Source organism: Pholcus phalangioides, unplaced genomic scaffold, assembly GCF_987345545.1.
Source record: "Pholcus phalangioides strain wild (caught in Gottingen) unplaced genomic scaffold, Ppha-v1.0 ptg000042l_1, whole genome shotgun sequence".
Classification (NCBI taxonomy): domain Eukaryota; kingdom Metazoa; phylum Arthropoda; class Arachnida; order Araneae; family Pholcidae; genus Pholcus; species Pholcus phalangioides.
The window spans coordinates 23,978,709-23,995,246 of NW_028301628.1; the positions used below are offsets into that span (position 1 = coordinate 23,978,709).

At 31.7% G+C, this 16,538-nt stretch overlaps 1 protein-coding gene across 4 annotated transcripts in view; it reads right to left on the minus strand.

Annotated features, from left to right (window-relative positions):
• Positions 1-16,538, minus strand: part of unc-5 (netrin receptor unc-5) — a 304,266-nt gene that overhangs the window by 23,327 nt on the left and 264,401 nt on the right. For all 4 annotated transcript variants that reach the window (XM_089254776.1, XM_089254778.1, XM_089254775.1 and 1 more), the window contains one exon: positions 4,200-4,349. In XM_089254776.1, coding sequence (XP_089110902.1) covers positions 4,200-4,349 — 150 coding nt within the window. The remainder of the gene's footprint in view (positions 1-4,199; positions 4,350-16,538) is intronic.

Genomic DNA, 16,538 nt, shown 5'->3' on the forward strand with positions numbered 1-16,538 from the left:
TCGGTTTAGAACAACGAAAGGAAAAGGCTCCTAGATCGATTCTCCAGTAAATTTCCTCGGTGAAAATGATCAAGAAATTCATACATAAAATGTCCTGAAGGCTCTTGGACAGAGTCCTATAAGTCCTCTAAAATAACACGTAAAGGGGAGGGAAATACAGAGGGAACAAAGTTTTGCGATGAAACACAAAAGAGGAGTAACTTATATTGATCTTTTTAGTTCAAAAAATAACCAGCAAAACATACCATCGGAATTCCCATTGAATTAAATATTATACGCAGTCAAATTATAGACTATAAACGAAATAGCATTTCTATTTTTATAATAAATATTATTCATTTATTGATTAGGTTTATATTGGGAAAACACCAGTTTCGTAGTTCAAAAAAAATTCATTCAAATTTCTAGCAAATTATAATGCATAAATAGAATATACGACTTTCAAATTGATTTATTATCATAATGATAATGCCATGGCCTTTCCTACCGAAAACATGGGGACAAAAACTCCAGTTTGGTATATTTTCAGAAACAAAATCTTTTGCATATTTTAGGAGACAAAAATTACTTTGTGTATTTTCGAAATCCCAAAAAGATTTTTCTCATCCCCTCACATAGAAGAGCAAAAACTTCAAGAAATTATCCAAGGGAACTTTACGATAAAGTGCTGTTCAACATCCTTCAGATGCGATAATGGTCGCATCTTTCGGGCATCCTCTGATCTCTCTGAGGATGATACGTTCCTTTATGCATATTTTTATATAGAGACATATTTACTTTTGACCCACAAAATGCTGGGAGTACGTCATATTTCATTCACTCGACATACCCGAGGTGAAAAGATTCGCATTTGTGTCAGAAGGGTACTTTGGCCAAGGGTTTTTTGGATTTTGAAGGTGCTTTTCTTCCGTCTCAAATACAGTCGAACCCCCATTTAACGCCAATATTTGTCTCGCAGAATTCTAGCGCTATAACGAGTTTGGCGTCCAATCACCGCTGAACCCAACGTAATCACTATACCGTATATGGAAGATTTATTCATCGAAACTTTCTGGTGCCTGACGGGGTCGGTACTTTATCGGGGTTCGACTTTATATAAAAAGATATTGCAACAGACAATTTTACTTGGTATTAAAATAAGCGTCTATCTCAAAACTTGTAAAATTCAAAATTGAGAACATTTACGATCAAAAATCGTAATATGTGAAATGAAAATTGTGATATTTAAAATTAAAAATATTTGAAGTCGAAAATTTAAACACTTAAGAGCAGAAATTGCGCTATTGGACATTGATAATGTTTGAAATAAAATATTATGGTATTAAAATTATTTCAGATCAAAATATTAGATATTCAAAATTGAAAACATTTGGAATTCAATATTATGATGCTAAAATGCAAAATCATCGAAAATTAAAAACTTGTTGCGTTCAAAGCTGAAAATAATTGATATTCCAATAAATTCAAAATTTATATTCATTATATTTAAAATTAGAAATGTTTTGATTGAAAAATAAGACAAAAAAGTTATTTTGATGTAAACAGTCTAAATTTTAATATAAATAATCTAAATTTTAATTTAAACAACCTAAAATTAAATGAAAAAATTGAAGAAATTAATGGAAAAATTGAAACAATTAATTAAAAAATTGAAACAATTAATTAAAAAATTGAAACAATTAATTAAAAAATTAAAACAATTAATGAAAAAAATTGAAATTGGATGCACAAAAAATCTGATCAATAATAATAAAATGTGAAAATGAAATAATACAAATCGAAATTAAAAAAAAAATTCTCAAATTAAAATATTTAAAGTTGGAAATTAAAATAATAAAAATTTAATTACTTTAAACTGAATTTTTTCTCAAGTGTTTGAGACCAAAAGTAGTAGTAGTAAGTTTCTCAAACACTTTGGATTTTGAAAAACGTAAAAGTGTGCGTGCGTTAAAAAATCCACACATAAGTATTCCAAAATATACCAATTTTCAAAAATTTATAAAAAAAAAATTGATCTTAATGTACTGCATGCTCAACGCGAATGCTTTGAGTCTAGATCTCCAAATAGTACTACAGTAAAACCGTTCAAATTTATATTCTCTCACAAAAAAAAAAAAATAAATAAAATAAAATTGTAAATTCTGAAAATTATACGAATCAAGGTGATGTTTTTCTTCAATACTACAATCAATTCCGAACCTTGTCTAATAATTCCCGACTCATAATAATAATAAAATCAATAAATCCCATTCAGTCGCTACAGAAAGTAATCAGATTTTTATCTGAATTCCAATCACGAAAGAAAAAAATAATCACGATCCCATGGGAAAAATAAAACATTATCGGCACTGACATGGTTAACGATTGTCCAACATTCCGAACGCTCGTAAATCAAAATCAAACGTTAAAAAACGAAAAACATATAAAACTTGAATCAATTTCATCTCACACTATTTCCAAGATTATCTCTCTCTCTCGTTCCTTTTTCTTAATTTACAAAAGAATCGTATAAAAAAAAGGGAAAATCGGGAAAAAGTAAATTTATTATTTCATTTTTTTTTTTCTTTTGAAAGTATCTACTATTTATTTTAATACAATGCATGCAACAGTGGAAGGGGTTGAGCTTTATAAAAGTGAAAAAAAAAAAATTCTATACGTATAAATGTCGTCAGTATTTCGCTAAAATTAAATATTTCTTTATGCAAGTATAAAGAATGAGAAAGGGGTATGGAGAAAAAAAAAAAAAAATGGGAGATATATATAATACGACAAAGGAAGTCAAAATTGAAATTCGATTAAAGTGCAGTCTTACCGGAGAATTACAAGGAGAAAAAAAATAAATATGAAGGGAAAAACTTCAATTTTTCATCGGAAAAGGTAAAAATAAAAAACTAAATAACTCCAATATCGGTTAAAAGCCTTGACGCTTTACAACAGATTTATTGTGTTTTGCGCCCTTTGATAAATGCTTCTTTTTCTCCATGTATGGGGGGAAAAACTTATTCTTTTATTATTGTTTCTCTACTTTTGTTATGTTTCTTTCAAGGAAAAAAAAAATCTTGTATTTAAAAAAGAAAGGAAAACTTTTTATCATGTAGTTTTATTCTTCCCCACAAGCCCCCCCTTTATATATTAAATTTTCCTTTTTTCCTATTCCGTTATACGACAAAGCAATTTTTTACCTTTTGATACCTGTAGATTTCTCAAGAATAAAAGCTCTTGATTAAACTTTCTAAATTGATTTCCGAATTTTTTTTATAGATTTATTGATTATATATATATATATATATATATATATATACGTCTTGTCTCGCAGAAGGGCTATTGATATCAATTTAGCTTAGGAAGGGCAATTTATTATTTTTTCTTACTTTGTGATATAAATTGTATATAAAGAGACTATAAAAACAAATATTTCTTTATGACGGTATTTTTATAAATACAATGGAATATCGATACATAGACGTTTCGGTATTTCTAGCTGATGCTAGAGTCGATTTTCAATTAACTTTTTTTACAGTGTGAGAGAGCTTAATTATAAATTCTATATTTGTATTCGGTTTTTTGCATTAGATTGAAAACGTAAAGACTAATTATTAATACTGTTATCTGTGTGCACTAGTAGGTCTTGTTATTATGATAATGTGTTTTAAAACCTTTTTTTTTTTAATTTACTGAAGAAATTTGTGGTTGTTTGAAGATGTATTAGGAACAAAAATTTCAGAAAATATTGAAAAAACAAAGCAATGGCATTATAAGGGATGAAATAGTTGAAGATTGATTAAAATAATTAATTTGATTACGAATATTTATTTTTTGAATCAGTAAAGCAGATTTCGGAATTTTTTTAAAAAAGAAACAAAATTTTAATTCATTTTCCCAAATAGCGTAATGTTGAAGAAATCACGAAAAACTTTCCTAAACATTTCAACAAATATAGCAATCCTAATGCATTTATTTCATGTTCGACGAGATATATTTCTTGCTTAATAATATCATTAATTCAATCCAATTAATAAGGAGAGTGTAAAAAAAGTACTATTGAGTAAAAAAAATTTTTCTCTAAGCGCATTGTGCCACATTTAACACAATATAAAAATTTTCTGTTTAAAAGCAGATAATGATTTTAAATTACAATGACTATGTATTTTGATATTTGGCAATAAATTTGCGTGTGTAGTTAATTGAGTATGACATACCAGTTACTGCTCCTCTGTACATGCAAGGATCCCTGCTTTTAATTCTCCTCACTAGCAGTACCATTGCAACAACGACAACGATGAACACGGCTACAGCAACGAATAATCCGACGTATAAGGCGATGTCGGTCTCTGTTTCTGCCGGGGTTGCTAAAAATATAAGAAAAATTAAATTGTAAAAATGTATTCATATATGTGAAAAATATAAAGAATATAAACAAAACAGTTTATTAAAAATATTTTCTTGAACTCCATTAATTCTACAGTTCCTCAGACATATTCCCGTCCTAAACAGATTTTCTGTAACATAATTATATCAATGCAAGTGATTGGGCTTTATTCAAATTTTCCGATCTAGTAATTTTTTTTGAATAAAATCATGGCCAAATGGCTATAGTGCTTTCCAATAAGAACATAGCCAAAGGCCTTTTGGTCCATCACAGCAAATATCCAGCGAGTGTGTGTGTGTGCATAAATTCTCCATTATTATTTTTCTTTAATTTCTGTGTATTGTTCTAAAACAATGTTCTTCGACATTTTTACACCGCGGAAAGGTGAAAATGGTTTTAAGTTTTCGCGGGCCGGCAAAAAGTACATAAACAAGAAAAATAATTTGTAGATCGGCAAAATAAAAAAATAGGAGCAATAATGTGCAGACGGGAGAAAAACAAGAGAAAAAATTTGAGGACCAACAATAAATAAATAACAGGAATAGTCTGAGGACTGGCAAAAATATACATGGAGAAATAAATAAAAAAAAGAATGAGAGAAATAACTGGTGAACCGGCACCAAATACAAAGTATGTAGTCTGCATATTAATTATTTATTCTAAAATTATGTAGTGGTGATACGAATTAGTCGACATAGTTCTGACTGGCAGGAAGTTCTCACGGACCGGTCCCAGGACCAGCGGTTGAAGAACACTGTTCTAAAATAAGTTCCACCAAGTTCCTTCAGAAAACTATTTTCAATATTAATATATTTTCGTTACTATTTTTTTAAGAAAAAATTCCTGGAAAGGTGAATATGTGTTCAGAATATAAATTAAACCAAAATGGGTCATGGATGAACTACACTCCCAAAAATAAAATTCCTACACTTGATTATTCACATGAACCATCACCTGTATTATTTCAAGAAAATACCTGGCCAGAAAATAATACCATGGAGAAAATTACTATAAACTCGTGCATCGATCAACAGAAATCATACATTAACCGACTCAGGTGTCACGCGAATAGTGATGATAATAATAATAAATCATGACATCAATACTGAAAAAAATAGTACCGAAGGGAAAAAAAAGAGGGAATGCAAAAAAAAGAGAGACGTAAATATATTCTAAACATCTGAAACATTTACTTTATTAATGCATGCATTTCCAGTCTTTTCGCTTTAAACATTTAAATCTCCATTTTGGTAAGGAAATAAGCCAACTGTTCCTCAAGAAAATAAGATAGTGAGGGGGAAAAAAATGCAAAAGAAGCCAGAGTTTCTTCGAATACAAAAAAACTAAGAAAAAAAGGTTCCTTGTTTTTTTCTCCTGTTTTTCTGTAGATTATAATGATCTCCAGGGAATTTCATTCAAGAGCAAAGAAAACTACAGAAGCCCTATACACAAGACGTCGAAAGAAGAGAAGACGGGAATACAAAAGGAAAGAAAGAAAAAAAAGAAAGACTTCCAAAAAGTAAGGAAAATAGGAAAAAGGAAATCCCCCAAAAAAAAGAACACATTAAATTCTTCTCCTCAGATAAACAGTATTGTCTTCTCCTCCGAAAGCGAGAGGAAAAATTGGAGTTTTCTGAGCTGCGAATGTTTGTTTGATAAGTAAGAAAATAAAAATCTTTTTCTTAGAAGAAAACCTCCCATTTTTCTTGTTATTTGCTTCTGGTACTGGTTACATAGGTTTCAACATGGTAAACATACAAGAACTTGGAACAGTGTAAATGATCTCAAAGGAACTAGTTATCCGGTTTACCTGAAAAAGAATGAATGTTATCGCCAACAATAACAACACTGATAACCCTGTCTTTCTCTTTTCCGGAATATATCCGTCGGGATATGGGTATGATAGCTTCTATTCATACAAATGCAATATACAGAGCAGTGTGAAGCTATCTATAGTAATCTAATGGTAGTTCCCCAAGGGGTTTCAGCATTGTAGGAATTTGGGTTTATCTTTTGTACGAAAAGATGCTATTCTTGGAAAAACATGATTTTGCTACTTACTAAGATACATATGAGCAAAAGCATACGTATTTAAATGCATACGTTTGGTTAAGAATATCTTGAGCAGATTTTTCATTACATTGAACTTGTATGAATATCGATTCGTATTTTGCAGCGTATTTTGTCACTTGTTCCCAAGATGTACTGGAAACCAATTGTTTTTATACAAATTCAAATAACAATACAACACCACAACAGGAAAAATGCCCAACGAGATGGCTGAGTTTTCTTTTGAAAAGACAAACATCACCACTGCTTCCACGGGGACTCGAACCCGCGCCCTCTCTCATTCCGGATGGTGCGCTACCACTAAGCAATAGAAACTGATAAAATATTCTTACAGGGTAGTGATAGTGCATTCGTCCAAAGTGCGAGAGGGCGTGGGTTTGATTCTCTGTAAGAGACAGAGCTGAAATTTTTTCTTTCGAAAAATCCGTATCTACACATAAAACAGAAAGTATATCTTGTATTAACAAGTAGAGGGGACATCTTCCTTTCCGTATTTAGCACACACTCGTAAATACTCTTTTAAGTTCTATATAAATGCACAATGCAACTAAATTGTGCAATTAATGACAATTTCACCTTTGATATGACTTTTATTTCCGTTTTCCATTGCGGAAACTGAAGATAACGTTATCAGCAAATAGGCTGAGTTGGTCCAGAACAATTTCAGTTCTGTGGTTAGTATAGAGCTTTTGTCCGTTCAGATTGCAAAGGCCAACACTGCTGCTCATCATCAGTATGTTTTGATATAGCGTGAAGTGATAACTCTGATTTGCTAATTTTTGTTATATTTGATTTATTATATTAGATTATTTATTATACTAGATTATTTATTATATTTATTATATTTATTATTTATTATTATTATTTATTATTATTATTTATTATTATTATTTATTATTATTATTTATTATTATTATTTATTATTATTATTTATTATTATTATTTATTTTATTAGATTATTATTAGATTATTATATTCGATATATTAGATTTGCTATTGTTTTGTTTGATATATAGCAGTAAAGCTAATAGAAGATTTCATGGATCAATGAGTCTATTGTCAATGGAAAAAGCTTAACCCCTATAGACAGGTTTATAATTTTCACTTATCCGCATTATAACCACCACAGCGGTAATAACCAAACCCTCTTTAAAATATGGCATCTTTCTCCATGAAGATAACCCTTCCCGAATTTGTGCCGGGTATAGTGCCCCCGTAGAGCAATGTGTACGAAGTGCGTGTACGGTTAAATAGTATTGGTATTATGCTGAGGTGAACTGGGAAAAAGTGTCGTCCTCTCCAACCGGAATCAAACCCAGGAACTCATGTATACCGGCCAACCGCACTTACCATAGAAAGACGATCCTTTTTCCCCTTGGAACAAGCGCAATAGTGTGGCTTACTGACACTTACTTAGTGTGGCTTCCATACATCAATTGAGACGAAATATCTCGTGAATGCCGCTGAAGAGATTGAAAAGAAAAGCATAGAATAAGTGCGTGAAAGATCTGCCCCCGTTATCAATCAAATTGCAAGCACCGTCTATACTAATTATCCGAAGAATGGAGCCCATATGGCAACTTTGACGCACACTCAAGCTGAAACATAATACCAATCACTGAATGCAATTTGTATGAGGTATTCAATAACTCGGGCATATGAAATCGAACGTTATTATCGACCGTTAGGTTGAAGATCCTCTCACCGCATAAAGTTAAGAATTTTAAATAAATCCACTTTTTTATATTAAAATTTAAAAGCATATTAAAAACTCGAATCCCATTACATTAATCAAATGAGTCTACAACCCTCCCATTTCCCGATGGTAATCTATTCAACCAGTAGCAATCATATCTTGAGTATCTCGTGATACTGCACGCCACACCCAACAGGAATGCATACCGTGCCGTGTAATACCGTTTTAACATTCTAACAAATTAAAAATGCTACTGGACTGTTATCATTTGTGTTTATAGGTGGGGCAACATACAGCGAAAGAAATACACCATTAAAATATATTAATATTTTTAATCTTAGCTGTCATCAATATGCTAATAAAATAATATGAATTTTTAATACCAGTACAGTTCGAAAATCCACAAAATAGTGAAAATATGCAAAACGTGTTAACACTAGGATGTATGTAGTATTTTAGTTATCAAGGTTCCGTATTTCTTTCAGGGGAAAAAATTACTATTAAGAGCCTTGCTTTTTTTATTTTCAAAAAATATATATTTTTGAAAAAAAATGTTCGTGTTGTAGAAATACATGTATTTTTTTTTTTTCCGTTCGCATCATTTTGTTTTGTGATGGTTCGTGACAAGTGTTGCGTTGGACGTGAGCACTTCCGACAATAGGTTCACATAGTTCACATCACATTCCCTTTTTTTCAACTTCCATTTCTTTATTCTCCAAATTTCTTTATAGACTGAAGAAAATAAATAAAATGCTATACCAAGAAATTTTTTTTTGGTGAAATGTTTATTTTATTGGATTCGAAACATTTTTGTCCTTTTTTTTCATTTGTTGGGAAGTATGTGTTAAAGAAATTACAAGCGATTTTACATTCAAACAGCAGAAAAGTAAGTAACATTCGTTATTAAAAAATTTCGAAATTCATTCATTATAATTGTACCGGCAAATATATTTGCGCCTCATGAATAATTTCATTATATTGTTACGTATCACGCTTTATTTGAGCTTGTTTTTAAGTGCTATATAAATTCATTTTTTATTGTTTTTACGTATGATGTTGATTTTTGTACGTTTGAGCATATCATGTTTCATTTCTGCTTATTGTTTGGTATCATGTGCTATTTCTTCTTTTTACCATCTTGTTTTGTTTACGCTAGTTTTGATTGTTTTTTTCTTCCGGCAATGTACTTATGATATTTAAAAAGTTAGAAAGCAAGCTTTAAGGATAATTAGCAATATATATTTTTAATGAAAATGATAAATCATGTTGAAATAGAATATATAATATGGAACTTGAAGAACGCAATTAAGAAAATCTTACCTGAAAATTATACGGTTGATTTTCTCTCAATATAAATTAGTAAGAAATCTAGCAAATTCATAAAAATGTTAAGAAAATCCAAAATTGAGAGAAAATTTGGAGTAAAAATAAAGACAAAAAAATTGGAAAAATGCATATGGAAATTAAAAAAAAATCAAATCAGAATAAATATTGGAAAAAAAATTTAAAATAAAATTAAATTAAAAAAGCGAAAGTACAGAAAAAAATTTGTAAAAAATAGAAATGGAGTAAAAAATTTGTGAAAAGTAAAAATGGATTAAATTTTAAAATCAAGTGAAAATTGAGTAAAAATTAAATTAGCTAGAACAAAATCCAAATTAAAAAGAAAATAAACGTAATTTTCTTAAAAAAGGAAAATAGAATAGAAATTGAACAGACCTAAATACAACTGAGACATGAAAATTGAAAACAGCTTAAAATATTGAAAAAAAATTATCATATATATCTATCAACAGAGGGAAAAGACCCGAAGTCGAAAAAAAAAATGAAAATCAAGAATGAATTAGGAAAACAAAAATTAATAGTGAATAGGATGGAAAAAAAAAATGAAAATTGAGCAAAAATTGAAAAATTGAGCAGCGAAAATAAAGGATATCGAAGAAAATAAAAGGACAAAATTAAAAAAATAAGATAAATTAATTAAAACAAAAACTGCAAAATATCGAAATAAAATGAAGAAAAACTAAAATAAAAAAAAAAAATAAATAAATAAAACTACAAAGTAAAATCGAAAGCACAGTACAAAAAGAATAAAATATAAAACAACAAAAATGAAATGAAATAAATTTTCAATATGTATTCAAAAATGTAAAACACACGATCCACAAATTCGACAAAATCTTGCTCACCTAAACATATCGCGTTTCTCAAAAAAACGGAACCCCGATACCACAAAACAAAACTAAAAAAAACAATCAAAACCAGTAAAGATGTCCCCCCGTGTTACGCATATGGCAGAGTTTCAGCGTCGAGAGCGACAATAATGAAAAACAAATACCAGCAAAATAAATAAATAAAACTATAATAAAAACAGAAGAGGAAAGAAATAGAAATCAAATATTGTGACGGTGGCACCCTGGGGACGCATAATGCCGTGTGAAGGATCTGGTAGGCTTGGTTATCTTGGGGGATTTAGAAGACCCCAAGAAAAAAAAGTATTGGAGAGGAAAGAGACAGTTAAGAGATTGCGTATCTCGCCTAGGAGGATACGGTTCGAAGTAAATAAGAATAGGGATGTGTGTGTGCGTATATATATCTGTAAATCTTGGAAGGAATGTTGGAATGACAGTTCCAATTTCCCCTTGAAGGAGTCTCAGGTCTCAATACGATCGACGGTATATTCCCTATTCCCCATGTCCTTCTGCTGAAGTAAGACTGGATAATAACAGTGGGATAAAATCAGAGGCGTTTCAGATTTATACTATGTGTCTTTGGGGAGTGTGTGCCGACAAAACATGCGTATAAATAAAATCGATGTATCATCAAAAATGCGTATGTATAATCTAATTCATGCAGTTTGTTTCTCCATAAATGAATGACCGTTATTGTGTTGAGATCTCTTTTGGATTATCTTGAGTCATGATGAAAATTTTGATGAGATACGAAATACTAAGGATGGAGGATTATTTTGTTGGAATTACCTACTACTAAAGTAAACGCTGCTTATTAGAATCACTGGTTATCTTGGTTTCTGCCATACTGCTTTCGCTATGTACGGAACGGACCAATATCATAGCATGGGAAAAAAAATTCGTTCTTAATTATCACTAAGAACTTCGGTTAAACCTTTTAAGTGGTTTTCAAAATTTTCCTGATCCACATTATAACTGCCACATGGGAAATCTCACTACATCGCTGTATAAGTTAGCATAAGCATCCATCTCAATAAAAATGTTTGTTAGCTGAATCAATATTCGTAAGCCAGGGCGTTCGTTAGTCGAGATACTACTGCATTTTCATTTTTTTTCTTATAAAGTGATGAAAATTGCTGTATTTTCAAAATCAATATTCCCTTTTTGCTTGCAAGGAACTTGTGTGAAAAAAAAAGAACCGTGATGTAATAATTTCCAAGAAAACAAAAAGCTATACCCCTAAAAAACAAAGACTTTGTTACAATATTCTGAAGGACTTCTAAAAGAACAAACTGAAGCGACAGCGAAGCGCTAATTTAAGAACTGCAATTAATAACTTCACGGGGGGAAATTGTAATGACATGGCATCCCTTACCCAACGTGATCTTCTCTCTTCTATCTACTGCCGTCCATATCAATACCGCACGCACGCACCGACGTGCCTAAAACACATCGATTTGTATTAACTAGGTCATCAGCAATAATCTTCTTCTACAAGTCAATATCTGAACAAAACCCTCCCCGTGTCTTGTGAACAACGTCGAAAACATTGATTAGCGAAAATCCATGTCATTCTATAGCCCGTGAGAGTAAAGTAGCCACCAACTACACAACCACCATCAACCACCCTCTCTCTAGGTACGCTATAGCCAAGCTATTCCGCCTGCTCAAGTCTTTTGTCCGGTCTTCCCAAAGCTTTTTTTTCTTTTGTTTCGAGTTACCACTTATTGTCTTTCCATTAAGAGGGGCTATTAATTCACTCACTAAACAAGAAGGAAATATTAAGATAAAAGTATAATGAAAAAAAAAAAGGAACAAAATTCTTCTGGAATACTTCCAAATTACTTTACCGCCACCTCCACTTCTACCGCTATCACCACCACTGCCTTCTTGTTGGAAACTCCCTGCATGCCATCTAGTACGTACAACGTGTTCTAGCCGTCTAGATTGCAAGCAAAGGCCTCACATCACTGAATTCTGATCTTGTTTTAGCGAAGAAAGACATCATGGAGAAGAGTGAGAGAGAGAGAGTGTGGTACACATCGTGGATCTCCAACCACGGGAGGTGGAAAGATGGTTCTTCCCTTGCTCTCTTTCTCTCCTCTTGCTTCGTAGGCGTTAGCGGATATAACGCCAGCCCAAGCGTAAAGCCGATAACGCTGGGTGATCTGGGCCATTGAAGGCCTGTCAACCGAGCGTTATATGGCCCCGGAGATTCTTCCCTCCGACACAACCAGTGGCTTGAGTTAAGGGCTGCTGGATTCGGTGATTTTTGGCCTTGTTTGGCAGGAAAAATTATGCTAACGTATCTTCATAAGGTTAGTCGTCGTTCAGGCTGATCAATGTGATCGCAAATTGAGAAAACTGTTGAAATTTTCAGTTTAATTTAGAACTTACTGGAATCTATCGGTGTCCTAACAGCAAACTCATAACGTTGGAAATAAATGTTAACCACATTGCAAAAATGTCGATCAGACTAACATACTTCAGCTATTCATAATGACAGGTGTTCCATAAAAATCGTAAATAATTAAAAAATTCATAAAAATTGAAATTGGTACATTTGAATGCGTTTTGCGAGAAAGTTCCCTCACGAAAAGATTTTTTTGATACGGGGGGGGGGGGGAAGGGGAGTTCAAAATTTTTTTCCATAGAGAACGCTATACGAAAGTAAATGACTGGAAATATGCTAATCACAGTCCTATAAAATGCAAGGGTGTACGATTAACAGCTCATTTCTGAATTTTTCTATTACTGGGGCTGTTTTAGGTTTTCACTGTGATGTAGACATTGGTGGAGTTTTTTCCCCTCAACCACGAATAGCCGGCTGAGGCTTTACGAACGTTTCGGACACAGAAAAGATAGAAGGAAGTTTCGGGTCTCGAATTCTATGAGTTGCTGTTTTGTAGCGCCCTCTATAAACCAAAATTTTAACTAGTTTTTTGCCACCAAAAAGCATCCCCCTTCGTGAGAATAACTTTTTTTTTATAAACCGAATTCAAAAAATACAATTTCTCAAATATTTATGAATTTTTAAATTTCCTACAAGTTTACGGGAAACCTTGTAGATCTAAAATTTACATCTTTTTATGCACAACAAATTCCGATCCCTTGGGGGAAACATTGTTTAGACTTCATAGTAGACAGTGAGTAAAAAAAAACTTCCATGGTTGCACTGAGCGGTGAGTTCCTCTAATCTAGCGTTCCCAATTAGCACGTTCCCTTTCCTGGTCAAATAACAAAAGAGAACCAGGGATTCCCTGCGCTATACTAGTTTTTCCCCCAAGTGGTTTGGCGACGCAAAGGACAACGGGGCTACGACGGTTTTCCCTATTAAGTTATCGTTGGCTATCTGCAAAACGATGCAGGAGATCATAAGACTCCCATACTGACTTAAAAATTCTGTACTTGGTTCATAACATCCTAATTGGTGCGTTATTATCCGCTATGAACTATGTACATCTGTTATCTGTTGCTTTTGCAATGGCTTAGTGATGTAATGTAGAAGGTAAAAGGATATATAGATTTGTTCAGTCTCTTTAAACTGACCACATTCACAGCTCCTGGGCCGGAAGACAATCTATAGAACCCCCCCCCCTTCGCTTACATTAACCCCTTCGCTTACAAGAAATTCGGATGCTCTCTATTCGACGAATCGGCGATAAATAAGGTAGCCTTGTTCTAACCTAACCACACTTTAGAAAAAGGTAAAGTAGAATGAAAAAAAAAAAGTAGAAGAGAAAAGAAAGAAGAAAATGAAAGAGTAAAACTATAATAGATAAATTGATAAGAATTTACAGAATTTAAAATTTCTCTTTACACCCTCACCCTACCCGTTCTCTTTCACTCTTGCAAGAAAGATATATCGTGTGGAAATGTGGGAGAAAAAATTACTATCAGGGTATTCAAAAAACCAAGAAGACAAAAAATTATAGGGTTGCAACAAAGCTCCACGATGATGAGGAAAGAAAAGAGAAAACTTGTTTGAATGTACTCCACTGGCTTTTGTACGCAATATTACGTCCTTGATCATAAAGTATTTAAAAAATTATCATAATTCGTGATACACATTAGACAGTTTCATTCCAACTCCTCACAAATTTCTGGATAAAAAACCTTGTTTTACAACAATATGGGAAAAAAAAACCCATAAACCGACATTTTGAAACCAATCTGTGGGAAGGAGAAAGGAGATGACCTGCTTTTTCCCATCCCGATTAACCAAACGGGAGGCATGTTCATCAAACTTACAACCAAGATTTTTTCGGATATAGTTATTAATCAGTTATTTTTATCAGTCAGAAACCACGAGTCCTGATTTGATCACATTAAGATGTGCGCATGAAACTAACATACTTAAATAGCTTATATTCATTGTAAAATATTGTAAAATAACAAATCTTCATAAATATGTTTCCAAAACGATTAGAAAACATTAAAAAAGGTTCATTGACATTTAAAATCATTCGAAAACATTTGAATTACTGTATAAACAGCAGTTTTAAAATTATTAATGACAGAATAAATAAATTCAAAAATTCAGGCCAAAACTAAATTCGAAATAAATCATATTCTTAAGTAAAGATATTCATTCCATGAATCCAGAAATAGGAGCTGGATATGGACAATAAAAAAAATTTCCTATCAAAAACTGAGTTACAACATCATGTTTATTCTCGAGAACTTCAACGGACCACAAACTTTCCCTCGAAATCACTACAACATTCATTCAAAACTTTCCAATGAAAAAAAAAGGCAGTAATGTTAACAATATTTATTTTCGACCAATAAATCACATTCATGTTTTAAGGACTTTCATTCTTGGCAAAAGCCACGACCCTCGAAGTTATTTGACTACAATTTTAAGAATTCTTCCCTTCAGTACAATATTTTCATTTTTTTTCCTGGCAAAATACCAACTTGAGACGACATTTTCATGTCCAAAGAAAGGGACTTTCCATGTCATTGTACTTTTATAATGTCTTCTTTTATGTGATGATGATGACAATAATAATAATATAAACTTTTTGATATGGAAAATTATATTCCTTCTGTTATCTAAATCTATCTTTAATTTGATTTACATTTCTACGTAGGAATAAAAAAATACCTTATCTTTTCTAATGAAATCGTAGAAGACAGTGATCAGAGTCGTACGCATTTACATGAAATTTTGAAGATAACGAAATGGGTCGAGAAAATATATTTTAAATATTTTCACATGAAATTCTCTAGATAATCTAATAAGAATCTGGATTTGATCAAGAAAATTGAATTTATAAATACTTATAAGATGATAACGTGGGAGGAATTAAATCTTCATACTATGACAGTGCAATAAAGGAAATAAAATTTTTTTAGTAGGAAATTAAATTTAATAATTTCAATCGACGATAAAGGAATTTGTTCTAAAGTTGAGATAGAAAATAAATAAGAATTTCCGGCTGAAACTTTACGATCGTTCCGGACACAAAAGAGATTGAAAAAACGTTACGTGAAAAAAAATTCTGGGACTTGATTTCTTGCATCGCTGACTACCGACGAAAATTTGAACTAATTTATTTCTGTACCAAAATTCCCCTTTTTGAGATGAACTTTTCAGCAAATGAATTCAAATATACCAATCTCTTCAAATTTTATGATTTTTTTAAACTATTTACGAATTTATGGGACGCCCTTTTGTTAATGATAAAACTTGAGCAGAAATTTTAAATAGGAATCTAATCTTTAAAAATGAATTTCTTTATTTTTTGACGTTTTTACAATTTTCATTTATGCTATAAACATGATAATAATTGATTAATCTGTTATACGTTTATCAAAGCCCTTGGTAACAACGAATTTTCTCGGAATTTTCTAGAAAAGCGGCCACGAGAAAATATCTGGTAATGTTGAGGAATCTTTTATCTCGCGGCTGCACCCGGCGATCGCTCTCCAGGGATTTCACTGGGAAAATTCTCACAATTCCAGTTTCGTAAAAGGAATTTCAGCCTCTCTCTCTCTCTCTCATTTTTCCCCTCCATTTATTGTATACGTAGTGAGCTAAGAAAACAAAACTTTCTTAGAGTGGAACTTTTAGCTCTGAGAGAACATTTAGAACCTCTCGGAGAAAACATTTCAAAATTTCACACGCAATATATTTTACATACTATAAATATACAAGTTTGAAGTAACAACAACTAATATTATAAAATAATATAATTCAATATTT